At 39.2% G+C, this 27,995-nt stretch overlaps 1 protein-coding gene across 1 annotated transcript; it reads right to left on the bottom strand.

Annotated features, from left to right (window-relative positions):
* Window positions 1–765: 765 nt before the first annotated feature.
* LOC104072099 (plexin-B2-like) lies at window positions 766–27,995 on the bottom strand (the record flags this gene model as incomplete). Its single annotated transcript, XM_009573996.1, has 18 exons — window positions 766–1,060; window positions 3,981–4,055; window positions 5,496–5,571; window positions 6,292–6,356; window positions 6,857–7,004; window positions 7,603–7,763; window positions 9,277–9,431; window positions 14,995–15,079; window positions 15,979–16,079; window positions 17,074–17,230; window positions 20,564–20,710; window positions 20,824–20,890; window positions 21,666–21,847; window positions 22,847–23,076; window positions 25,343–25,443; window positions 26,508–26,647; window positions 27,110–27,286; window positions 27,768–27,995. Coding segments are annotated over 18 exons (2,400 nt in total), but the record flags the coding sequence as incomplete, so codon positions are not given.

Below are 27,995 nucleotides of genomic sequence, written 5' to 3'. Positions count from 1 at the left end.
ATCATCAGAACCATTCTAAAATAAGATATTATACATAATCAAATCATGTTAAACAGCACACTCTCGGCAAGCAGCTAATTACAAGCATTCTGCTGGTCATGTTTTTCACACAGAAGTCATTCAATAGCACATAAATATTTCTTTTTCTGATCTGCTTCTTTTTACAAAACCATTCATCAGATTCACAGAATTAGTACAAGTAAGGCACATTAGCATATATCATAAAACTCACAATAATAACAAAGAGTTGTAAAGTTTTAAGGACTAGTTCCTTCTTTGCAGTGATTTCCGAACCGAATGAGACTTTATCAGTAGAACTCTCCTACACTGACATTACTCTTATTTCTGTCGCAGCCAACTGTGGTGGGTGCAGTACTGTGCATCACCATGGACATAAATAATTAAATTAAGAACCGTGTGTGGTAGCAAATCCCATTCCTGGATCTTGCAGAGAAATCAGACATGTTGTTCACGATGTTCATTATGAGCATAGACTAAGTTTTAGAGCTATATGGAAGTCAATTTCCAGTTATCAAAATAAAAGGGGATATTGCATGTGTCTCCGAGTATGTTATTGTTTTCCTAGTACAAATATTGCTTAATGTAGAAAGGATGCTATAGTATTGAATTTACTTGCATAATGAATCCTAAATACTGATGTCTCAGATTCTACTAAATTAAACAAACTATAGGTTTTCCTTCTTCCACCCCCCACCCTGCACCCCAACCAAAGGACTCTCTTTCCCACAGAAAATTCATTTACACACAACACAGCTTTTAATTAGAAGCATAATTTACAGTAAAAATTTTTTACATTACATCTCTGCTATCAAAAAAACATGAAATCTTTCATTTAAAGTTGTAATTATACATTAAAAAATAGAACACTATTTCCTTAACAGGAAGAATGAATTTGAACATCTTCAGATCAGATTTCTTTATTGCGGCTTTTGAGTCAAAGGTCAGTCACTTTATTCTCTAACGCAGCTGCTATTTGCTGTAAACGGAAGGCAAGCTGCATTTTTTGTGCAGCTGGATCCTCTTCAAGTGCATTTATAATCTGGAAGAAATAAACACAGAATGTTTAAAATCATTTAGCTTAAAATACACGACATAGTTCCCGGACCAAGTGTTCCATACTACTTTGGTTGTAAAGAGCCTTTTGCATTCATTCTATACCAAAGATAAAGTCCATCTAGTAGGCCCCACGTTCTATTTTTACACAAAGGCAATAAAAATGATAGTCTCCATTACTTTATCTAAGTTGCTGTAATGTTTCCCATTATGCTGGGATCCAAGCAAATTAATAGGTAGTACTTTATCTTGTGAAATACTACATTCCAAGATGGAACAGGCAGGGGGAAAAATGTCTTTATAGCTATTTAAGAAATAGTGCTTTTACTTGCAGTGCACCCTACAAGGCTTAAGGGTCATTTACCAGCAGTAATTAAGCCCCATCCCCGTGAGCTTTGGTTAGGAGAAGCTCCTGGGTGGTCCGCGCACAGGTGTTAGGTAGGGCAACGCAAGGTCTCTTGTGTCTATAGGCACTATGATGAAGAAAACGGTTTGGCCACCGTCAGGGAGCTGCTGGCAACTCCCCTTTGGCTCTCGCCAAGAAATGCCGAGACTCTGGCCCAGCACCACGTAGCTGAGGAAGCAAAGAGCTCGTCAGAGGAGCCCCCCAGCATCCCGCATGCAGCCTCTGCTGTACGGAATATATATATAGGAAGGTATGACTCTAACACACAAGGGATTTGAAAACAAGAGCTAGAAAAGGTCAACTGTTATGAGAAGACTTTTTTTCAAACAGAGTTTTTTAGGACTTCTCAAGATCAAATTTCAAAGGTTTCAAAAGGTTTTCATTTCCACCATCCTTTAGGGAAACTTTTCACCAACTATTAGATTTCTCCATTAGGAGAATGTGTTACACGGCAAAACCGTTCCTTTTCTAGAACTGGCTTTACTAATAAAAGTCAGACACTGTAATCAAGCAGAAACCTTTAGCTCTGTTTAAATACTGTATGAACTTGCAAGTACAAGAACTGAAGAAACAGAGTTTGCCTGTCACTACCTGTGGTTCTTACTAGTTCTTGCAGATCATTGACAATGGAGATTAATGCAGTCAGGATCAATCTAGCCAATAATTTCACTTTGAAGGGCTGGTATAGCATTTGAGTTTCAAACACTGGAGCAAATTTGTTTAGAAATAATTATTTTAATGGATTTGTTTTTAAAGCGTGAAAACATTTTTACAAGACAGCGTTAATAAACACTTATTACAGTATTTAAATTGGGTCTAATTTAATTTGGTATTGTTCCCTTAATTTAAACAATTACATCTAGCTGTAAGTCCTCAAATCTAGACTAAATAATTCATGATTATCTCTGCTGGTGAATATATCCTTCATATAAATGTGGACAATTAGAATGTACCCACTTAGTCATTGTCAAGCCCTGCAGAGATGCAGAAGGTACAGCGCATGCTGGGAACCACTGCGTCAGTAATAAAGACAAGGGCAGCTGCAAAATGTTCCAATTTATGCAAATTAAAACATTTTCACGGAAAATAAATAAGCTCGATTAATTTTACTGAATGGTTCTTGACAGATTATCTCCATAACTCTGAATTAGCAGCCTTTTCATCAGATGCACCTTGTTGTTATACAGTGACGTACGTGAAAGGAAGAGCTGCAGCTACGCACTGGGGGCTGCTGGCCTGCCACTGATGAAGTCCCACAGACGGGTGACTCCATCTGCGCCTGCCACCAAACGTGAAACCACGAATGGAAGCAGGGACACAGGGGTGTGGAAGAATCAGGGCTTTATGGTTCATCTGTCAGTCAGGGTCCCTGAGTGTTTCTGTAAGAAGTCAGGCCACGGATACATTTGGGAAGGCGTTGAAAGCCAGCGTGGTTAGCGCTGGGGCTGAGGGGCGAGGAAACCAACGCCATGGGTTGGCCTGCATTCCTCTGGCCGCTTCCTCTACTGACCCTCGTTGCAAGACTTCTCAGGGTGATTTGATTTTCCCTGCTTACATCTGTTTAAAAGCTGCGACAGGCTGGCTGCTGCTGTATAAAGCAGCTGCCGTGAAGCTGAGGATGAGACTCACTGCCTTTAGTGCTAAAGTGAAAACAGGAACTGTGCTGAGGTGCAAGACAAACCGAAGAGAGCTCACATGTGCTGTACTCCTTTTTGATTCAGCATCTGTTCTTACTTGCTTTGATTTAATTCTGAGAGTTTTCTGGAGGCATTCATTTCCATGGAAACCTTTGAATAAAAGTTTCCTTCTCTCTTTTTGTTTTCAGATTAAGTTTGGAGAGCCATAGCCACAGCCCAGCTACACTGGGATATTCTTTGTCCCCCTTTCCACAGGGCGTGAAAAACCTAAGAAATGTTTTGGACTGAATCGGTGGGCCTCCTTTTGAATCAGGCTATATTCAAAAGTTACTCTACTTTGGTTTACCTTGGGCAGGCACTTCATTTGGCACGGCAAAACAGGGACGGTAGCATGCATGGAAGTTTTAAGTGCATCTTAACTAATAAAAAAGACACGGCCCCATTCCTACAAGCAAAACAAGTTTAATGGATTGTTCCTAATAAAAAAACCCACTGGCTTGAAACCTGATATAGCTCTGACAACTACTTTTTGCTCAGTGACATTCTTTTGTCCTAATTCTTAGAAACTAGGACTGTAGAACTGAAGAGAAATTATTTTTAAACCTATTTCTCTTTCAGATCTTGTTAAACTATCACTACCAAAAACAGATAGCCCGTAATGAAATTGTTCATTTATAAGAACACACCCTTGACCAGCGTAATTGCCAAGCAAAGTGTATAACTGCAAAGTTAGAGCTTCCTGTTCAGCATTGCTTTTACCTGATTATCCAGGGAATTCCAGAAGTTGTTCCTTTAGACTGACGTTAGCCTTCATAACTTTTTACCATTGATATTAAAAAATGAAAACAAAAGCCGCAACTTACCTCATCATAGTATTTGTTAGTATACTGGTAGAGTTGGTGTAGAGCCACAAGCGTATTTAAGGAATCGGTATGTGCCTGTTAAACAACACAAGCGGGCAGCAAACGTGTCAAAATATGATCATAGACAACTGAAAGTTATGCACGTGCACAACTGCTGGATACAATAGACAAGATTTCCAAATGCAAGCTCTGCATCCTGTAACTTTTGTTAAATGACAGCTGGGGCAGAAAAAAGGGGTGAGAAAACTTTTGTTTGGTGATTTTTAGATCAAGACTTCCCTGCTGGTGTTTTTCCAGCCTGCCCACAACTCTAACACTGGAGGTGGAAAACATTTTGAACTCTGAACGTCAAACCACAGACTACAGCTAGAACATCTGTTAACAACATGGGTATGTATAACTAAAACATTTACTCAGTACAATCTACCTATTGTTGAGATATTAAGCATAGGTTCTGTCACTGTCATGGCTGTTTGAAATCCTTTCTCCAGCTCTTTTTAACTCTTTGAAATTATTCACACCTCACTACAGCAAAGGTGCAACTCATCAAGATCACGAACACGTGTATGTTTGGAAAAAGCCATCTGAATCATGAAGATGGAAAGGGGAAAGAGAGAGACAGAGAGAAAAAGAACTTTAAATGAAGCAGGAAATAGCCCTTCCATTACCTCTTCCTCTCTCCCCCCCTGACATCTAACTTACTTAGTGAATGTGCTTTACCTGTCTAAACAGATGTTTTTCATTCAAACGTATAGGATTCAAGTCTCTAGTTACGCCTTTAGTCTTTTAAGTTAGTTAAGAAAATGAAGGATTGCAAAATATTGCTACTGGCGTGAATGATTACCCAAGGCATAAAGCAGCAGAGAAACATCCATCTTCCCTTGCTCTATAAAAGTCACTTCTAGAGCTGGTCAAAATTTGCAATGTTCGATGAGTCCGTCCATATTCATTTTTATCATAATTTATAATGTAAATAGAAAGGATCAACATACTCCGCTGATGTTAAAACAGTCTACTGAATTTACTTTAAATCACCAAACGTTTTAATTTTATATACATGTCAATTTGTGTAATAAATAGAGTGAACTGGAAAACGAAATGTTGCTGCAGATGAGTTTTGTAGTGAATGACTGAAAATAGAAATGCTCTCATGAGGATGTTGATCTGCAAAATGTTAGGTCGTAAGGGCACTGAAATAAACAAACCACAAAAAATTCCCCAAACATCCTCCTTACACTAGAACTCTTCAACTAAATTAAGCAAATGAGCGAACCAGCCAGTAAGTACACTGGATTAGTGATGATAACCATTCTTGGTTCCATTCAATAATCAACATTTCAAAGGGCTAAAAGGCACAACGACACTAAACAGGAGTATTTCAGAGATTTATGAAATAACTCATTTGATGTCTGCACATACAAAAAACCCACTTGTTGAGTTAGAAAGAGAAGACAAAGAAAAACAGTGCTATACGTGGCTCCAATCTCAGGATAACAAAATGGAATTTATTCTTACCCTAGAAATCTCTGCTAGATGGGTATTCATGTCTTGGTCACTAACTGGCACCATCTGACGAATACCTTTGTAGTAACTGCAACAGATGAAAACAGACTTTCAATTAGATGAAATACAGTGTGGTTTTCTGGTAATTCTGTCTTTCAATTTTGCAGTTATTTTAAACGTTTCCTAATAACGCAGGAGATGCTCTACCACAACAGACCAATGATTCCTTTAGTAATCCTGCCTTCCAACAGTCATTAGTACCTTCACAACAGAGGCAAATTGTATCTGATTGTACAGGGCCATACCACAGGAAAGAAATCTATTTATAATTGCAGCCGATGATTATTTTAGGTCTTCAAACTTTTGAAGTCATCAGCTAAGAAGAGTTTTGTCTTGCGGCAGACCTTCCATGGTATTCACAAATTGCCAATTAGTAAATGAATAAAGTCAGAGATGGAATAGAAAAAATGTGCTTGTGAAAATGTTTTCAGGATTTGATCTCTACTGAGTTACGAAAGTGCAGCGTTGATTAGACAGATCGTATGGGTAACAACAACCACAGCAGAAAACAGCATCATATTTTGTCCTGAATAAATCTATCCATCTGTCTGCACAGACATGAACATGCACTGGGTCATAACGGCGCTCCATTTCAACCCTGCCAATGCCACCACCAAGGGAACATTTTAACATTCAGGTGTAAAATTTTTAACATTTGACAATTGACTTTGACTACCTCAGCATTCGCTTTTCCTCTTACACTAAGCCCTAACAACTCCGAATAAGCATGAAAGGAGTCTATACTTACTCTTCCACCATTTTCTTATAGTTAGAGATTTCTTTCGCGTAAAGTAATTTATTACTCGGAGAATCCTGGAAAATTTATAATAGAGAGAAACTTGGTTGATTTATGAACATTTCTAGGAAGCAAAAGAAAGTCAAGAACTTAAGATCAAGCCTTTATACTCACATGCACTTGAGCTTTACAGTTATTAACATTTGGATGCTTATTAACATTGGTGGGATTATTTGTCCTAAAAGCATGGAGTTTACACACAGCATTACTTTTCAGTTTTACAAATATATCAGTGCAAGATGATACTCAATTATTCGTGGACATAAAATGCAGTTCTTAAGCTTGCTTTTTATAAAAGCAGTTGCTATTTTCTCCTTTTTATAAACATCAATTGGCAGACTACACAGTAACACTGACACGTTCACCAACCTGTTCAGTGGTGAAATGCTAACTTCATTATAAAACTAAAAAAAACTATCAAGGCTGTATCTCCTCAGAGAATGGGTTTTGTCTATGAGGATGCCCTTTGTCTTGTCAGGCATGAGTGTAGTCAGGATGTAGAATGCAAATCACTTACTCTGCTTAATTTGTGCTCTGTTCTTGTGCAAGCATCCATGAAAGTCTGTGCAATGACTGACAAGGAAGCATCCACTACTTCGTGAACGTGAACATCAAAGATGAAATGGGGATTTTTCAGTATGTTTACCCAGAATCTAAGAGGCAGGCTACAAAGCAAGGAAAAAGATAAATAATCCTTTTTACACAATAAATATTCTACAATAAGCAAATCACATCAAATTAAGTACGGGTTTTGCATTTTGATCTTCTCGCAACAAAGAAGCTTAATTTTATATTTCAACGTTTATACAAGCTATCTGTTGTCTGGTTTCCATGTCTGAAAACCAAGCCTTTACATCTCACAGAAAAATTCATATGAGAAGAATCTCGAGTACCCCAAAATAGCACGAGATGATGTCAGTGTGGTTAGAGAAACTACCTGAGTAGTATTTTATCAGATTTTGTGCTTTGACAGCACAGTAAATCTAGTCCCATTTGCCTCTTGCTTTCCTCTTCTCTGAGGAAAGACAAAAAGTAAAGTGGTAAATCTGCCAATGACAACCCCACAGGTAGGCTGGTTTCATTTCTGCAGCTTCTAGGCTTACAGGGAATCCTTTTGATCATATAAACATATTAGCTCAATAAAAATGATTCTGAGAATTATAAATGAAATTTACTTCGATTTGTGGTAAGAGTACCAGTACATACCTGGGAATTACACTCTCATTTCTCTGCAATACAATTATTACTCTGTTCATACTGTACCTGTTTGTTTTCCAGATGTGAATGGTATCTTCATCCTTGATATCATGTTTTTCTGCTTGCTCATCAAGAAAGTCAAAGAAGTATTTCACAGCTGGTGGCACCACATGGTTCGAGTTGAGCACGCTATGAAAGAAGTTATCTACAAACTGCTGAAGTGTTCCCTAAAAGCAAATTTAAAAAAATATATTACATTTGTGTTACAGACTGAACTCGGTTGCCATCCTAGAATCTTTTATTCCTGTTGACACTAACAACCCATAATCCAGTTGCAGTCACTGATGGCCTTCATCCTGAGTGCTGAGGGTACCGGGTGACAAAAAACAAGCAACTTCTCAGTGCAGTGACCTTGCAAACTGCCAACACAGTAAACACCTTCTAGAGAACAATTTTATGTTCTAGCCTGAAAGGTTGCGACTTCACCAACTATTCTGCAGTTTGCACAGAAAGGTGTGCTTTCTGCTTGACAGAAGAAGCAGAAACTGGTTGCTAAGTATACAATACATCTACACTTCAGGGTCGTTGTGCACATAAAACAATTGTTAGCCATTTTTTAATGGTTTTGCAGCTTCCCACCTCCAGTTTATCTGACTCCAGAACACCATGCAATTTTCAGAAAGAGACTGAGAGGAAAAAGTACCAGTGAGCATTTGACTTTTTGTTTAAGGGCAAGCACTTGGGTCTCATTAGACACCCAATCTGGCCCAGCTCTATGAGCTCCACCGAGCCCAAGGAGTGAAGTGTCCCAGGAGGGCTGTATGCTTGGTTGAATTCCTGCATCTGCCTGGACCTTAGAGACTGCGACCTCAGAGACTGTCCCCTTGTTTTAGAGATGACCCCGTTGAGGCCACATGCATTTTGTGCCCGCTCAGCTGGTTGGCCCTAGAGACACATTTGAAGGGCTGCATCCTTTCTCTCACCGTCACTCCAGCTGCCAGCCGCAGAACAGGGCAGGGACCAAGAAGGCAAGGAGCCCTAAGCCACTCTGCTGTCAGCAAGGACACATCGACAGTCCTTGGGTTGTAGGGCTAGCTGTGGTCCCAGCCATAACACCTCACCAGCTCTGTACGAGTTAGTAAAGCTCCAGACTGGTGATAATCTATAAAATGGCTATTGGGAACAGAAAAGCGGCGGCTGCAAACGAGTTATTAACAGAAGAGAGGGATGTAAGCATCTTGCTGGCTCTTTGTCCTGAGTCTATGTCATCTTGTGATCCATTCTGCAGTATCAGCACTAAAAATACTCTAAAAGAACTAGTATTATTAGAAAACATTTTTATTTTTCAAGGTTATACTGCAGCATTGGTCACACACAAGAAAAGGGAAATATAAGGCTCTGTAGCAGTTTAAAAAGCGTTTGGTTCAAAAGAAAACCCAACAAAATATTATCTAAACAGGTGGCACACAGGAGAATATCCATCGTTGTCTTGCAAGAAAAATCCTTATTTAACGAACACATAATCATGGTTCTCAGCTTTGATCAGGAGTTATACTTTATCTCTTTCCCAGTAATGTTCCTCAGGGCATATTAATCACTTGAAGCCCTCAACATTATGAATATGTACATGACATATTCAAAATTGCAGCTGAACATATGACTAATAGTTGCATCATTTTCTTCAGTTGTACCTCAAAATCTATAGAAGTAAGGTGTAACCGTGGCATATCTGAGCCCTACCTTCACAGAAAGAAGTCTGGTCAGGTAGATTTCTGTAATAGCTTTGGTCCTCTCTTTTTCTTTCACGCTGCCCCGCTTCGATTTACCTTCATCTATTTCATCTACTGGCCGGACTAGATGCCAGACCTTATTTTCATCTTCCAGGAGTGCATGCCCTAGAAACAGTAATCCCAATAATTACAAAAAACGCCCCACACCCAAAGCAGCAACACAAAAATAATCATATACATAAGTACATGTAAGATCTTTGTTCCCTATCCTTAACATACCTGTCCTCTTGCCAAGAGGATCTAGATTACTCTGTTCCTGTCCAACATATACAACTCAAGTACTAAATGTTCAATAATACATAAGCTGGAAAAGCTTGCTTTTGTCAAGAGCAAAGGGAAAGGAAGAAATCACACAATAAGGAAACTCCTATTTGGTCACGTAAGCACAGTATGTGTACTTTCTGAGGTCCACACACTGAAGTACTGTACCTCTTTGTGAATTCTCGGAGACATGATCAAGTGACAGAAATTCAGCTAGGTCTGACCCAACAGCCACCACGGAAAGAGCAATCGCAGCCTACTCCAGGTACAAGGCAAGATATTGTTGTAGCAGCAGAGTTTGGCAGTGGCAATTTAAGAACTTATGATCTCAACCTTCTTTTCTAGGTATCACCATTACAATTTACATTTTCAACCCAACTGCTGAGTTCAAACTATGGTACCTCAGTTCAAACCTGCCTTTATCAGCATTTGACCAGCACCACTTGGCTGCGTAGCTGAAAGGAGGAACAACGCGTCCCTTTGCTGAGAGGACGTGAACTCCAGCAGACAGAGGTAATGACTGCAGCAAATTCGTAATCCATTATAGTAAGATTTTAAAAAATTTGTTTGTCAGTATTCATAGCTTAAGCCAGAGAAAGAGACTCACATCAAGTCTTTTACCATATAGCAGAAATAGGAGTAAGCACCTGGTTGCTAATGACAGCTCATCTGATTACAGTGCTTCGCTATGCTATCCGTGGCTTGGTCATTCACCTGGTCCCTGAGCTTAGCTCAATGATCACACAGTGGAATAAAGGGAGTCTGGCATTTCAGCATCAACACGAATGTTCAGATAAACTCTATGCTTGAGAATCTTTTGTTACAAACAGTTCTAAGAGATTACACAATTGTTTTAACTTGTAATTAATATCCCTTGAAAAAAGATTCTGTGTCACAAACTTAGCTTCAAATCTCCTGGGTTTGCTTGTTCTTCCTTTAATTTCTGAATTTTTATATCTACTTGGCATAGTCCCTAAAATCAATGGCGCTTTTCCAGTGGAAGTTACTCAATCAGTCCATTTAAAATCATTAATGTCTTAAAAATATGAAAGCTATTTTTCTCATAAAAATTGTTATTCAGCCCTATTGCACAAATTATTTTGCATTACTGCTAAGTTTTATGCTTTAATATATGTATCTAATGTAACTGAATCCCAGTTACAGCAGAAAATACCAGTTTCTAATTGCATGAACTTCGTCCTTTCAAATTTTTGGCCGTAGTAGTTTATTAACTGTGTTCCTCAACAGCTACATTAAATTTACCAGCTTGCATGTATGTTGAATATTTTACATCACAGGGGAAAAGAACATTGGTGTGTAATCTGGCCAAGCCAACACTGCCGCTTGAATCTGCTTTATATATCCTCATGAAAAGCATTAGCTATGCAGTCTTCTGGAGCCTTTACTTCTTTTTAAGCAGGTAGGGGAAAAAAAAAAATCCCACATTAAATCACGTTGTCCTTTGAGAGTTCTTAATTTGACTTGGAAGTTCATGTGAATGAAGCAAGAAAGGAATAAAACCTATCACTTTATTTTGAGGCAGCTGCGATTTCGCAATCGATACCATTCATAGCAATCATCCGCCAGTACAGTAAGAACCGCTGCTGGGCCTGAAGTCTGGAAATTCTTTTGCAATGCCTGTTATTTACTTTTGTAAATTAATAGATCAAATCACGCAGTTAGAGCAGAAACTATTTTCCAGCCTTATGTCAGTCGCTTGGTACACTTCTGCTTCCTCCTTTGATTCAAAGGAATTTATCCTCTCTTTGCCCTCCTGATGGTATATGGCCCAGTTTAACTTGGAGAGAAGCGGAACAACCAAAGGGGTTTCCACTGAGATTACTGGCCCTTATGTGCAGCTTAATTTGGCCCGTGTTTGTTTAGCAACAACAGAATTGGCTACCAGTGAAATAGTAGTTATTTCATAGGAAAGTAGAGATTAAGAGACTACAGCTCAAGCAGATGAACTTCTGCAACACAAAGATCCCACTTCATTGCTAAAAATAGCAGGAAGAAAGAGGAAGAGAAATTCAGGGGGCAACAAAACATGTCAGCAGTATGGTTGCTAAGAGAAAATAATGTTTCTGTGAGATAATATTTTCCCCAATGGAAAAGTAGGAGGTGAAGAAAATGAAAGATAGGGGAAAACACCTCCTTTTTTATTGCGGTAGTCATATCAAGCTGTAAGCGGGGAGAAGACTGCGCCCACTGGGTCAAATGCTTGCCACCGAACTCTCCGTCTTGGCCCTTGGGCATTCTTTGGCCAATATAAAATAACGCTGGGGGGGGGTTTAATGCCAAATATTGACTGTGCTACTAATTATAGTGGTATGAACCATGATGTAAACATACGGAGGCAAGTGAGATGGTGACAGGCAACGCAGCCCCTTTCCCTTTGCATGGCCTGCAGCAAATTAGCTTCCTTCCAGTCTCCTCCTGCCCTGTGAATACACCGCTCCATGGAGGTGAAGGAAGGGCTGCCCTGTACAGATCTGCTAATCAGTATTTCTGATCTGCAACCCTCTGTCTATTTTTATTCAGATTTAAAAAAGGAAAAAAAAACCCCAGAGAAAAACCCCAGAATAACAAAGCGTGTTGTTTTGGCTTACAGTTCAGTACAGAAATACTAGCATGAAATCATTGAAACCATTCTCCATCTTGATACAAATTAGTAATTGCATTTATTATCTCCAGAAGCAAAAGATGCTGCATTTAATTTGTCACAACCTCCAGCTTCTAGTGTCTTCCTGTTAGAAGCTGTGAATCAAAAGCAGCATGGAAGCAATGCCAGGTTTTAGAGCAACATCTCTGAACATGGTTTTACATTTTCGTTCTGTGCAAAGCCTAGTACTTTGGCAGACAGTCAATGGCTTCAGCTGACACTTCTCAATGCAAAAGGTGCAAGTTAATGAGAGAGACTGAATAAAAAGAAAACCACTTCATCACAAGCCTCATTCATAGAGCCAGGATAGGATTTCTATTTATTCCAACCCTGTAAATCCCTGTGTCATATAAATGTGTATGTGTGGGAGGGGAAGCCTCTGATCCTCTCCCTTTTATACACATAGCGTCTCACAAATTACTGTCACTGCAGGCTCTCGCTTTGCACTAGCTTTGTAACATTTTATAGCTTTCCAAAAGAACAAGTTGGCACCAGATAGCTCTGAGGACCCTTTGGCATTAAAGAAAATGGCCTAGCCTGGCATGAAATGTTGTCTTCCCAAATTTATACACTACCATGGTACAAGACAGGGTGTGGAGAAGACACATGGTGGAAGTTGTCTTCAATCTATACTTTGGGATCTGAATTCTCTCTGCAGATTTTTCTCTCGTGTACGAGAGCCCTCGTGTGACAGCACTGTCCCAGAAGTCTGCTTTTCCTTTACAATTTAGTATGCCACTAAGTTCAGAGTCATGTACAGACCATGTACAGATCATGTATGTTCAAAGAGCTTCATCGTACTGAATCATAGCTAAAGATATCATTGTAGAGAAGGAGGAAAGAAAAAAAAAACCCAACAAAAGAAGAAAACCTGGTCCTCTACTGCCTGCCACAAGGGTAGTGAGGTGGGGAGGATGAAGACTGGGAGCCCAGAACAGGTGACTGAACACTGCTCTATGTTAAGAAAGCAAAGCAAGCTACGGACACCACCACCAGGCTCCATTCATGGTCCACTCCACTTCTTTAGAGTGGAGGCGACTACCGCTTCAGCAGTTATCTCAGCAATCAGTGCAACCAAACTGAACGGGGACTAGGAATCAACTCCTCGCCTGGCTGCACTTCACTGGCTTTCTACGTTAACATGCTGGGTTGGCACCTGCTGTGACAGAGTAGTCACCACTTGGCCAACTATGGCAGGCACTTGCAGTAAAGGGGTGAGAGGATAGCAGCAGAGGTGTAGCCACAACCATTAGAAGACCCTTCAAGGATGCTGGAAAAAGTCTCAACAGAAAGCATCCAGGAGGACAAAGTAAAAAGTAAACGGCAAGTAATTCTGCCCATCCTAATTTCCTGGCCAAGACTCAACACAAATGAAATGGAAGTCTGCGCATTTTTGTTAAATAGCGATATATGTCAGAGCTATCAGCTGAGACCCATGTTCTTGAAAAATGTACATTTCTGGAATATTATTTCCAATCTGTTTGACTGCCCAGCCCTTAAAACCTATTAAATCTAAGATCAGTAAATCTGTTTAAAGGAATGAAACTATTAGGTGAAGCAATGGCTTTTGAAATCAGTGCTAGACAGAAAAGCATATCAAATGAGTTCACAGAAGGAAGAATGATCTCAACAATTATTGTTCCATAAATCTACCTTCTACGTTGTGTAAAATAACTGAATATAAGGATTAAAAAAAAGAGAAACCGAACATCTGAAATGTAAAGGAAACACATGTGACAAAGAACATAAATTTACAAGTAAATATTTCCATAAAAATCTGAGTGCATTTTAGGCTGTAATGTAATGCTTTTGTGTCTCAAGAGGTTTTGAGATAAAGGAAATTGGTCTAGACAGAATACTAACATGTAGAAATAAAAGCTTTAAAAGATGGGTTGCAAGCTAACAGGTTGTCTTTCGTGTTGAGAAGTCCAGCATACTGTAGCAGACAGTAATATAAGAATTATGCAACAGCTGCTTTAGTGATGTGAAAGAGAGGAAACGTTATAAGGAAATTCCTGACACTAACTTAGAGTGGATTGCAAACCTCAAAACCAAAAAAGGAATTGTGGAAAATGCTGCATCTAAAGAGATAACATGCATGGAATGAACAAAGCCAACCAACAAACCCTGGAAAAACCAAGCTAGCATAGCTGGTGAAACATCACCCAAAGGGAGGGAGACACAAAATATCAATGTACAGAGATGAGTTTGCAAGGCAACGTAGTTGTAAGAAATGCAATAAAAAAAATTACATCAGATCCATTATGTCACAGAGAGGGGAGCTGGTCTCTACTGTTGTTCATCTAGAACACTGCATTCAATTCTCAGTCTAATAAGAAGTTGAAGAAATTTGGAGACGAAAGGAAGAAAAGCAAGAGGGAAGGAGAAAAAGAGATAAAGCTTTGGAAGGATGAAACATATGGTTTGACTCTAGATGTAGTGGGATTAAGAAACAAAATATGCACGGAAATGTTTGCTAAGAGTGCTTTCTATTAAGCTGGGGTATGGACTCACAGCAATTATGGTTAAAGCCCCATTATTTAAGGCTTTTATAATGAGGACAAAGAAAACCATTGCAAGTGTGCAGTAGGTAACACAAAACAAATAAGCCCTATATAGTCTGGTGGGGAATATCTAGCTCCACAGACATGCTCGATAAACAAGATAAGACAGCAGTGTCACTCTCTCTGTGTGGGTTTTGACTTCTAGTCATTTTGGGAGGTAGTGAAGCCACAAGATACTTACTTTCCCCTGGGACATCTTGTTGATTATCCTCTGGCTGCTGGGAAATTCCCATTTTTGATAAGATGAGCGTGGCACCATCTCGGACCTTTGAAAACACAAACACAGGGATGTTATTCGAAAGAAGTATGCACTACTGAACCTCTTTCTTAACACGTAAACTGTGGTTTCAGTAATCTTTTGCTGGGAATCTAGACCTATGATTAATGCTGCCCTTCAAAGGCTTCTTGGGTAACTGGCTCTGCAATTCAGAACAGACTCCCTCCCCCTCCTTTAATAAGAGATCCCATCAACACCTCCTCTGAGATTACTGAAAATGCTAAAAGCATCTCCAAGACTTCAGTGGTTCCTCAATCTGGCATGGGCGCCCTTTGTACAAAAATGGGGTTTATCATGAAGAATCAGACCTGTCTGTTTTCTGAGGGAAAACTAACTAACTTCTATCTTTCCTAACCAGGATATTTGTTGTTAGAAAGCAATAAATAGCATACAAAGGGAAGATAAGTGGATTGCAAGTGCTTGGTAGAGTGCACAGTATGAAACCTAAAACAGACAGTAAAAAACGTCAGCATCTGCTCTCCTGACTGGGCTGTTGAACAAACCAGAGCAACCCAAGATGTATTTAGCAGCAGAGCAAAGACAAGGATAATTCTCAGGGATAGGAATTGGTAGAGAAAAGAAGAGATGAATATGAGACCTATCAAAAGGAACTTTTGAAAGTTCAAAGGGGAATTTGCATTTGGACACTGCAATGATGAGGAAACCAAAGTGCTGGCATTTAGGTGATGTGTGTTTGGTAAGATGTTTAGGCAGTATCTCTAGACCTAGCCTTTCACACTCCCAAGCTTTTACTGCCTAGACCCAGAGCTAGGGGTTTTTTTTATTCTTTATATAACACAGAAGTTTCTCTAAAAACAAATAAAGATTTTATTTATTACTAGAGAACAGTTAACAGATGCGAACAACTGCTCTGAAACACCTCCTTACATTATAATGCATTAGTGTGTTGATACGTTTCCATCTGCCATCTCTTTGGGATGTTAAATCCAAGTCTGAGAGGATCTGTGCAGTAGAACCTGGACGCCACTCTAAGGGGTAATTAAAATGAGAAAAAACAGTTTTTAACCATGTGCAAAAATAACTACTCCAAGAATGTTTCAGTTTAGAGACCTACTAACGCATTGTGGAACATTAAAAGAAGTAATTTGGCACATGCCACGATGCGTGTTTTTTATTGCTTAATAGTTTGGCCTTTATTACAGAAGTTTGCATGAACTATTCCTAATCATCCACATGACTTCTGATTATTTTCCACAGAAAGTTAAATTCCTTTGCATAAAATACTACACATATACATAATAAGAACTGCTATCAGTCCAAAATAGAGGAGTAGGACTTTGTATGGAATAGAAAAGGCAATTTTAGGTAATTTACTAGGATTTTCTGAAAAGCAAGAATTGCATCCTCTACTTTCAGATTAAGGCAGTAATGAAGATATTGCAAAACTATTAATTGAAGCTTTTATTATGAGATTATTAGGCCTTTTAAGTTACGTCATTTTCTCAAGAAGAGAACAGCAATTTAGAAATCCTTCAAGGAGGATGATTTTCAGAGGCTGGGTGGCTCATCATCTCCTGAAAGTGCCGTTCCTGTAAGTTATAATTCTTTTGCATAACCATCATAAAGGCAAGTCAAAATCAGTACCAGTTTCTGAAATTGCATCATTACTTCTCCATCAGTTAATTGTCCATGCTGCCATTATCACATTAATTAGTACCTGAGATACTGACTCTGTCAGACATGAATACATTTGTGCTAACAGTCATTAACAGGCTCTTTGCACATTAATGACAGCACACCAAAACTTTAAGAGTCAGGAAAAAGAACTCTGTAAGAAAGCATTAATTTTTAATGCATATTAAGATTGCTACAAAATGCTATATTTTTGCATCCAGCTAAACATGAATTCAACTTTTTTTTTTTTTTAAACAATAAATTGCTTTTATAGACATTTTTGGGGAAAATACAAAATCACACAACGTGTTTCACCTGCTCAATATAGTAACACAAGTAGCTACCTACCAAGAACTACACTCTCAGCTTTTGGCCACTGAGAACATGGCAGATTTCGATAGACTTGGTCTATTATCTTTTCCTTTACTTGTGATATGGTATCACAGTTCAGTACTTTCACAGGTATGGAATCGGTTCCTCCATCTTGTACATATACATTTACTGTCTGTAAAAAAAAGAAAGTACACGGTTATTAAGACAAATCAGCGCTAAATTATCTCTGAATGTGTTTTTCTGGGCAATGTAAATGCAAACAATATCTAAAATTCACTGTGCAATGATTATTGCACAGCAGCACATATTTGCAATGGGAGTATGGATTATTTGAGAGATCCTTCGCAGCCAACCGGCTGTTATGCAGCCAACCAGCTATTGTAAATTCCAGCTAATTCCTCCGACTATGCCAAAATACAAAAGATGCAGAATAGATTTACTCATGTCTAATATGCTACTATTATTGAGTCTTGGGAATTTATTAAAGAGGGATGCACAAGAACAAAGCAGCTGGACCACTGACTAGTTACATGCTTCCCATATAGCCTGATAACCTGGAACATTGAAAAGCACAAGTAATGCAGTGCCCAAACTTAAGGAGTTCCCAATAATCATTTGAGCTGCACTTTGCTGAACTCCTAGAATATTGTGTGCTTTTGCCTTCCTTTATGCTGTCTTCATGGTTGTGGTTTTACTTCTCAAGTCGAGCGGACTAGGTCTGTACATATGGTGATTTAACATGGCTCAACTGATGAGCAGTGGCTTGTTCAGCTCCCGTAACTTTACCTCCTGTGAACCAGCTGTTCATTAGGTATATATAAATATGCACACACACACACACACATATATATATGTATATATAAAAGCCATTTATATCATCTTTGGTATTCAAAGACTTCATTTACTGCTTACTGTTGTCACAATAACTCTAATAGCTCCAGGAAATATTCCTAAGTAGTTTATGCTAGTTCTAAAATATTACTGTTTTCTGATAGTATTGACATGTTTTTTTTTTAATGTTAAAGAGAATTTCTTGAAAGCCTGTAATTTGCTAAATCTAGAGTGATTTTTTTAAAAGTAGCTTCGCTATATAAGTGTCAGTTTTAATACAAGCAAAAGCAAATGAGAAAACGATGGCCAGGAAACCTCCCCAGAAAGAAAAAAACCCACCAAAACCAAAGAGATGTTATGAAAAGCCTCCTTCTTTCACTAGCTGAATCAGTACAACAGCTCAGAGGCCTCGTGGATCTTTTGCCAGTCAGGTAGCTTTGGAGGCCAGGCACATCCGAAGCATCGCAGCTCTCAGATACATACGGTCCTGCCAACCATAATGCCTGATTTTATAATCTCAAACCTCAGAAATAAACTTGCATGGCTGGTATTTTTAAACAGTGAAGAAAAGCTACGCCATACGGCAGTCAAATTAAACATGATTGCACTGTCCCTTGACAGAACTCTCAAACTAATCATGAGATTTCACCTTCCTTTTCCTATTAGCTTTATGGTAATTAGACATGATTTTGCTGCTGGTTCCGTATGCAGCATGTCAGTGTAACCAGCGATGCAAAACAGATTCATCTTTTAAATAAGAACAATTAGAAAGCAGACAACTGCTCTATACCATACTTTTCCACCGTGTCTCACTTTCGGGCAGAAGTGAACTAATTAACTCATGCTTTAACCTACCTTGGTGTACAAATGCTCCCTAACTGTTCACAGTTACCACAACAATGTCATCATCATGCCAAAGATCCTAATAATTTATAGCAATAGTAACCCCCTTCATAATCTTTCATCATACATATATATACATATGTATCTCATCATCTTCCATGCACACACATAAAATCTTTGTTTGATGGGAAATCTGTAACCAAATACTGCCACTGTACAACGTTATGAAGTTTAATATCTAGCTAGTATGCTTGTTGTGCCCACATCTGATTGCATACACAAATTTTCTGCTTTCACACTGCATTCATTTAGCTTAATTGCAGGCATTGGCTTTTTTGTGAAAAGAAACAGACTGAATAAAGAATTATTGCCATTAAGTCTTACATGACGTACAGTGCAAGTAAATTTTGTTCTCCATACACAAAAAAGAAAATATAACCAGCATTGCCAGTCAGTGTGGTTTCTATGGGTGGCACTTTCAGCTCAGATGAAGATGACAACTCAACTAATCCCCAAAATACCAATTGAACTCAAAATATTTTTTCTTGCCCAGCACACCCTTTTCCTCCAGGCAGTCTAGGTCACAGTCTAGTGATTCTGTGAGTGAAAATCCTACAGCAGTCTCTTCACATCAGCCATCCCATCAGCATCCCTTCAGAATAGACAAAATGGTGATTTTTTTTTACCAGGACTTAATAAAGCTTTTTATTAAGTTTCTCTTTCCACACTGCAGATATGTCACTGCATCTTTCTCAGTTGGAGACAACCACAAATGGTTCCTAACATGTCAATAAAAGACAAATCAGAGAGGGAAAAAAAAAATCCTGTGACGGTCTTTGAAGGACAGTCTGTGCATCTTTGATATTCATTACACCGTATCCTGAACAAAACCAGCAAGACTGTCAGAAAGAGTAAAACTAGAATTTACGCTCCCTAAACAGCTGAAGAGTGGGCTGCTTCAGTTTTTTAAAAAGACAGTGAATCTGTGTGCTGGAGTCCGGTTGAAAAAGTGGTGGAAATTTGTGGCAGTGAACAGAATTAAGTCAAAGCAGAATTCATAATAGAAGAGAACTGGACCATGGCACTGCTGATCAGATGGGGAATTCCTGGGGCAGGGATGTCCACTTCATCCCATTCGAAGCATCTAACACGGGTCTCCAGAACTGCCTGTAGAAGCAGCTTCCCCTCATCACTGTAGGGAATTATTTCCTTAGGTGGAAATAAACCCCTTTCAATGCCAGTTGGGCTGCTGTCGTGGTTTTTTGTTTTTAAGGCACAGCTGCCCATGTTCAGGAGAGTTTGACTCACACAGGAATAAGTGCAGAAACAGGTTCATAAAGTGTTTTGGAGATTGCAGAGCCATCTCACGGGACTGTAGAGGAGCTCATCCTGGTATAATAATAAAATGATCTCTAAAATGATGTTTGATATGCTGACGAGCAGCAATCACAAGGGAGAAAGACAACCCAAAGTTCAAGCATAACGTAGTGCAAGAATTCTGCAAAAATCAATTGCCAGTTAATTTAGATGGGAAAAGGGAAGGAGCCAAACACCTTGACCACTGTTCAGACAGACTTTGAAAATTATGAAAGGGATTTACTAAAATGGATTCCACACTGGCAGGACTTGGATTTAACGCTTAGAAGATACTTTATAATTCTATTTCCCTGCTTGGAGACTTGCTTTTGTCAAACTATTAACAGTCCTGTGCATGACCAGAATTTCTTTGCAGATCACAGCAGTCCAGAAAAGTATGTACAGAATTAACACTACAGGACTTAATTTTAAAAGAAAAAATTATTTTATAATATATTAATCATGCTCTGCTTACCAGCTGCGTATACTCTACATCATCTCCCAGTAAGCCTGTGTCATTCAACGTATACTTGGCTTTCTTTAGTACAGCATCCACTGGGCCTTTTTCTACCTGGTGTTTGATAGCCTTGAACAATTTATAAAGAGGCTCCCCGGCATTGTCCTGTTTAAAGGAAAGGAAATGAAATAAAGCAAAAACAAAAGATATACTCAATGCAGCATGTTTAAATATTATTGATAAAAAAAACCCCACAGGCAACAGACTTCAACTCTTACCTTGAGGTACTGATATAAACAAATAGACATCCAGTTAGACAACATTCTCTCAACAACCGTTTCAGATCTGAAAAAAAAAACCAACCCCAAGTATGGTAAGGGTACTTAATGACAAAGCTTTAAAGAAAAACATTGCTTGCTTGAAATACAATATTTTTACATGCTTAACTGCATGCAGTCTCCTAATGCAATGATTTCCCTATAGAGTCTTGAGAGCATGTACTTGCTTTAGGATAAGTGCTTTATATTGCTCATCATTCCCGGGTACCTTCAGCTCATTACTGAAAAGCACACATGCTTTATGCAAAATCTTAAATTGGGTCTATGCTGTAAGAGCTAAAAAATTAACCCAGTTGTGCAGTTACTGGGAAATAAGCTACAGATTACAAAGCTACAACATACACAGAGCAAGGTCTTTGGTAATTTATTTGGGATAACAACAGGGTTAAAAACACTAGAGCAAGACCTCACTGAATGCACAATGCAAGCTGATTATGTGTGCTCATTATGGAGATGATGTGTGGTATAAATGCTAGATCATTTGGAATAAAATTAGATTAAAAAGTAAATGAAATGTTCGGTATTGTATTTTGAAGTAAGGTAGATGTTTCAGTAATCTCGATGCAGATTCTACACTACATTATTTGAATAAGGAAATCTGTTGCCAGCAGTCGTGCCTGTGCCTTCCACAGCTATTCCTGGTGAGCTTGTCTTCCTAATATGCTTGGGCCAGGCTATTTCTGACTTTCATGGATAGTTAGCTTTTTAATACAGTCACACTGCAAAAGAAATACATTTACAGAAAACCAGAGAACTACAGAAAATATGGCAATCGTTCAAACCTTCTTAGCATCAGCTTTGGGTTTTTGGCCACAACATACTGCTCCATCAGTTCTAAGAACAGTGTCCTCATGATGTCAGTGTAGTATTCTAGTTTTCCATGTAAAGCAACTGTCAGTAAAGATGCAAAATACACTTTAGCTCGAGCAGAGAACTCCCTTTGGTTTTCCAGCGTGTGAATAAACTGAAATAGAAAACAAATGTAAAATCAAGTCAGATGACAGGTTCCTGAAGAACCTCAACACTTTGTCTGCACTAAGAAGACAAGCAATATTATTTTAATATTAATCTCCTAAGCACAGAATGGAAAAGTTTTCAGAAGTTTGAAAAAAATACTTATAAGAAAATGTTGCCTATAATTTGTTTTTAGATACACACACAGTGTACCGGACTAACCCAAGGAATGCTTATATACTTTAACTGAAGCCTTATCTAAAAAGGATGCTTTAATTACATGAAAAAAGGTGTTCTGTGACAATTTTTTAAAGGAGAAAATCAACTCCCCTCTCCCCCAAATTCCCAGTCCTTTCACATCAAATTACAAAGACACTAATCTAGGTAAACCTGGGAATGCGCTCTCATCTGCCATAAACTAATGCTACCATTAACTAGTTCAGCACTGGAGCCTCATTTAAAAAAGGAGAAAAAGTTAAAAGCCTAAATCTCTATTTAGGTGTCTGACAATCAGCCTCTGTTTTTGAGAGTGAGCAATTAGAAGTCTCTTCAGAGCTGCTGTGAGCACTCATCAATCTCGATGAATAGGCCACTTGAGGAGCCTCTGCCTCTCTGGGACAGAGATCCAGCAGATGGCTCCCCACAGGTGACTCCTGTGATAAACCAGGATGGAATCAGCATTCTCCGATCACGCTTCTTAAAAGGCTAAAACAAACTTGTAACAGCAGTTTTAATGCCAGATTGGGTAATATCTGTTTGCTTACAGCCACTGCGATGTTGACTAACTCCATACTACGTGACCTGGCACAGAAAAATGATCTTGCCTCTCTGCCCCACCAGGAAGCTCTGGCTGTGATGCCACATATCTGCAGCGGTTACTGTGGAACCAGAACTGTACGAAAATCACTTATTTTTAATGATTTTGGTTCAGTTGTGCTTGCAAACCTACTGTCTTGCACACACAGGTATGCCTAGCTAAGAGACAAGGCAAATCTACTTCAGTACTCACATTAATGAGAAATGATTTGCTATTGAGGAGGTTGGAGAACTGGTTCAAAGCCTGCTCCACAGTCTGCCGCCTGGCCTCAGGAATATCCAGCTTCCCCGTAATCATCACGTCTTTCTCTCCGTCTTTGGAGGGCAAGAAGAAGACTCTGTCCGTGTAGGTTTTGTAGTCCAGTACTGGAATTCCAGCTTCATTGATATCATTTGTCTGATCCTCCATCTCTATCATTAGATCTGGAATATGCAATTCAGTTTAAAGGTTCATTTAAAAAAAAGCCTGCAGCTTTTTTAGGCAACACGATCTCTTTGGATGCCTTGTAATGGAGAAAAAGCGACTCAACACCAAAAATTCTATTTCATCTCACGTTTTCTCTTGCTATTTTTACGAACTATCCTGTTAACTACAACCACAGCTAATCCTATGGTGACATGAGGATAACTGTCTTTAGCACAGATGGTTTCCTTGTTGCTGCCTATCTGAAAAAGGGCCTTAATGGACGTCTGGGTGAGTTCATGTATACGAATGTAGGATTGTAGCACAGAGCCAAAAAAAGACACCGCAATATTGTTTTCTTGGTTCTTTTTTTTCAGTGCACATTCTATTCCCTCTCAGTCTAGGTAGTAATAAAAGTTCTTCTAAAAAACACACAGCAATCAAGGAAAGAAAGGTTTAAAGTGTAAAGCACGCAAATTTAATTGGAAGAAAGGGGATGGCAGGAAGGAAGAAGGTTAAATGGTTCATTGGAATTGATGGAAACATTTCTGTGGGACTCAAAAGCTCTGAAGTTCTTAAAAGTGACTTTTAGGGAAAGTGATCCTCCTAGTGATTAGGGAATCATCCTTTGGAGCAGCTATTTAGCTGAAGGCTTTCCAATTACCCAATATTGCTGATTGACTAGAATACCATGTTAATTAATACAGTGACCTATTGTCTCAGTAATTTTATTGCTCTTGTTCATTCATTTACCTCTTTGTTTTATAGCATTCAGCAAAGCTGCGGGAGAAAGCATCTTGTGGTTTCCACCTTCGTGGTATTTGTACTTCCTCCCTGATGTCCCTTGGCTATCTTTGTTCCCACGTATTTTAGGCTGTCTGCACTTTGTGCTGTTGACATTACAGTTTCACAGTATGGATCCAGAACATGTTTTGACTTCAGTGTTTCATTTTACTGTCAGCCAAGATGGATGCAGTTTAGGAACTGGATTACTCCTTGGATGTGCATTCTACTTCCCCAGTGTTTGTGCTTGGTGGAGCAGAGAGGAAACCTTCAACCCAACACGCAACAGGAGTCTGTAGCCCCCTGCTAGGAGTGTCAGCAAGAGAAAGGCACCTTCTCCTTTCAGAAATGGGTATGAAGTTCCATGGGAGAGGTGGTGAGAGGGAAGGCTGTTAACCTTGATCGATCCTCTCACAGTTCAAAATGCAGTTTGAAATGAAGCCCATTTGGGAATAGTTCTTGGTTCAAACATTTGCTTCTGTTTGTGTCCAGAACCTGGAAGGAGTTGGTTTTCCAGAGAAAGCAAGCTGGTACAAGAAAAGAATATCCTGTCCCAGAAATGCCAGAAAAACAAGACTGGGAGAGGCTTCCAGCATGGCTGAAATCTTTGAGATACCCTGAGCTTCTTAAATTAGTTTGAAACTCTAACATGAAATTGTTGTTCAATTCAATCCTGCTTTTTAGCCACTGTGAATATGAAATAATCTATTTCTCTTTAGAAATAAAATGTGGGTTTTTTTTAGTAGAGATTATTTCAACATGACCCAACAGCAAGTATAATTCAGATAGTGAGGTGACATTTCATGGTAATCATTTAGGCCAGTATTTGCAATGTTTGCACTCAGATGCCTAATTTAAGCATTGCACTGCGTAGTTCAACATATAGAAATGCTGAGCCTTCACACCTCCCGCTGCCTTCCCTGGGACGATACCTCTACATTTACACAGAACAATTAGCTAGCTCCTCAAATCATGCTTAAGGTTTTCTCCCGATAAATAGGGCAAAATGCTATTTCTTTCCTGTGAGCTTGCCAAATTATCCCTTTGTATGCTGATTGTTGCAAATAAATTTTGCAGCTCTGAAAACAGTTTTTAATGTGCATACTTAGCACACACAGCCATTGTGCTAAATACTAAGTGCACGGTTAGTCACTGTAAAATATCCTTTCCTCTGTATCAATGGCCACTCACATTAATGGCTATAAGTAACCCCAATCTCAACTAGTTTCTATTTCCCAGTTGCTAACTCCGTGCTTCCTTTAGAGTAAAACTATCCTTTTTATATTAAAGTCCTTTAATAACCTCAGCTCCCTATTTTATTTTATTTACGGCTTTCATATATAATAACAAAATATCTGCTGTATGTTAGTGTCAGTAGTCAAGACTACTAAGATCTACTAATTATTTATTCCCAGAAGACAGTTTTAGCAAGCTAGCACCATTGCTCCAGCCCATCTCCTGATTGCTCAAGAGGACCCACAGGAGGGCAAATATCTGTCATACCTGTGAATTCCTTCTTGCACCGGTCTCTGACACTCTCCTCCAGGCCTTCAAGTTGTGATTTAATTTTTTCATACTCTCGTTCTGCTTGTTGGCTCTTGCGTCTTTATGGAATAGAGGTAAGATTTTAAAAGAGTTACAAACTGCAAAAGTAAATAATTTGCAACAGCTCTGAGCGGGAAGCCAAAGGACTGGAGGACTTTCTCCTGGTTTTGATTTCTTTTTAAACACTGGCAGCAGAAGGAGAATGGAGGAGGAGAACAGCAACAGTGGACCAAGTCCTCGTTCTGTGTAAATCAACCTGGCACCATCACAGGCCTGCTGCTTCAAAGCACCCATGGGCCAGTGATTTAAAATCCAATAAGCAGTAGCTACAAATGCTTTCAATCACATATTAAGTACAGAAACTCAATTTCTATGTATTGAACAAAGATTGCTTGCAACATGTCCTGCACTGGCTCTGAGCCACCCAGGAGTGTGTCTGGGACTGAATTGAGAAGGTTGCAGGAGGTCCACGAGAACATCAGTGTGATACAGCACATACTTCAGCATTGCTTTGGCTATATTGATATGCACCATAAGAGTGAAATCCACCCCCTCCTGAGGACAGTATGAGGCCCTCATTACTAACCTTAAAATTGGGCTAAGTAGGTCTTAAGTGAAATACAGACATTGTTCTGGCCCTTTGTAAAGCATGAATTTCACCATTAATCATGAAATTTTTGTGTGGGTAACACTTATCTCAGCTGGAAAGGCCAAAACGACCCCTTAGCCAAATCCATCCAGCTCAGACCTACAGTGCTGACTGAGACAGCATAAACGCTGATGGATATGTATAGAGAGTAAGTTATCTCCTTCACAAGAGGCACTTTAGCTGCCATTTCAAGAATGTATGTGTGCAACTCAGTCTGCAATTGTGCACTTAGCAAGCCTGGGAGCAATTGTTGTGCTTATGTATAAAGGACGGGCTGGGCTGACTGACACCAAGGAATTTGGTGTGCGTGAGAGGAATACATTGGTGCTCATACATATTTCCAGCTGTAACTGCCTTTCTTAACTCTGCAGCTCATAAAAAAGATGAAGATAATTTCTGTAGACTGAGCTGAAAACAATCAGGTAGTACTTTGAAAGCTTTAGGACAGCAAAAACACCTATTAAAGGAACTTACCTGTAACAGATGATAGAAATTACGATGATTGCTATCATAGGAATCAGTACCAGTGGCAAAATAACATTCAGTGGGATGTCACTCACACGTGTATCATATTCCACTCTTCCCAGGATCCATTCCCGGAGTCCAAATTTCACCTAATTAGATAAGCACAGACATTTGTCTCAAAAAGTGCAAATGGACAGTGGTTCATTTCTCAGTTGTGCTCTAATTTCTTAGTAATTGTCACTAAGTGAATTACTAGCTCAAACTGCCAAACAAAGGAAACATTTCTGAATATTTTATACTGAATTTAGGTCACTAGCACGTTATTCCATGAAGTAATTTTATTTTGCTTAGCAGAAGAAGTAAAATCCCCAGGCTGTCTAGCTACAATTTTACATTCCTATGTAATGAAGGTAGAAGGCATTTGGCAGCTTGGGACCGCTCTTTACGTGTGACGTCTTCTAGACAGCAGGCAGAAGCTGGAGGAAGAAAGAACTGCAAGGAGTTTCTTCACGGTACTATAAAAACTTTGGAGAACAAATTACTTCAATTAAGAAGCACTGTATCAGTGTCACTTACACATGATATTAAATTCTATTGAAAAAGTAACGTACAATGAATTCAGGAAGGTTATTGATGGTATCTCTCTTCTGCCGTTTCTTTGGTTGAGGCTGTACTTCTGGTGGCTCACAATATAAGTCCGTTTCAGTTAGTGTTTTTATGTTGCAAGGCTCATCACCCACAAAAGCCTGGGCCTCGTCTATCGTCATGGCTTTGTTCAGGTTACTGCCCTAGACAGAAAATACAAGGCTAAGTCATCATTGCGAAGTCTTGGGAGACAAGAAGTCCTGAGCTGCTACTTTCCATTTGGATCATTTGTAGCAGCAGATGTCATTTGTACTGCAGTATACAGAAGAGCAGAGTGGTTGGGAATTATGCAATGCCTCTCCTTTCCTTCCTGGTGCGAAAAGAGATGTCCCCTCCAGTCCTTGGGAGCTCTACGGCAGAGGGCATTTCCAAATGCCAGGCTCAGCACGAGGGGGCATCCCTGGGAACCCCAAAGTATCGCTAAAAAGATAGCAACTATTTTTGAGAAGGGGAGGGGGGAGGAAAGGGGAGCTGACAATGTTCATCATCTAGCAGAGGTAAGGGACTCTACCACGCGTTTTGGGAATGGTACCAAACAGCTGTTAAGGGTTCGAGAAAGGAAGGAAAAATTCCATACATGCTTCAAGGACAAAATGAGCAACCACCATCTCTTGACAAGTTTACCTTTGCATTAATAAGTTTGTTGACTTGTTTTTTGATGCCATCTGTGAAGTTTTCAAAGGTTGGGTCTGCAACATAGGCAAAGGAGTGGCTCTCATTTTTTACAACCAAATGATAATGATCCATTAGAATAATAGTGGTAATGTTATAGTTTTCTGGGTCTTCCAGTATGGGTGGGGAAGAAAAAATCACCGTGGTTTCATTGAGTCTTGTAACAAGCTTTCCATCAAA

Source organism: Fulmarus glacialis, unplaced genomic scaffold (assembly GCF_000690835.1).
Source record: "Fulmarus glacialis isolate BGI_N327 unplaced genomic scaffold, ASM69083v1 scaffold29803, whole genome shotgun sequence".
In the NCBI taxonomy this organism is placed as follows: Eukaryota; Metazoa; Chordata; class Aves; order Procellariiformes; family Procellariidae; genus Fulmarus; species Fulmarus glacialis.
This window is presented reverse-complemented; position numbering and strand designations above follow the sequence as displayed.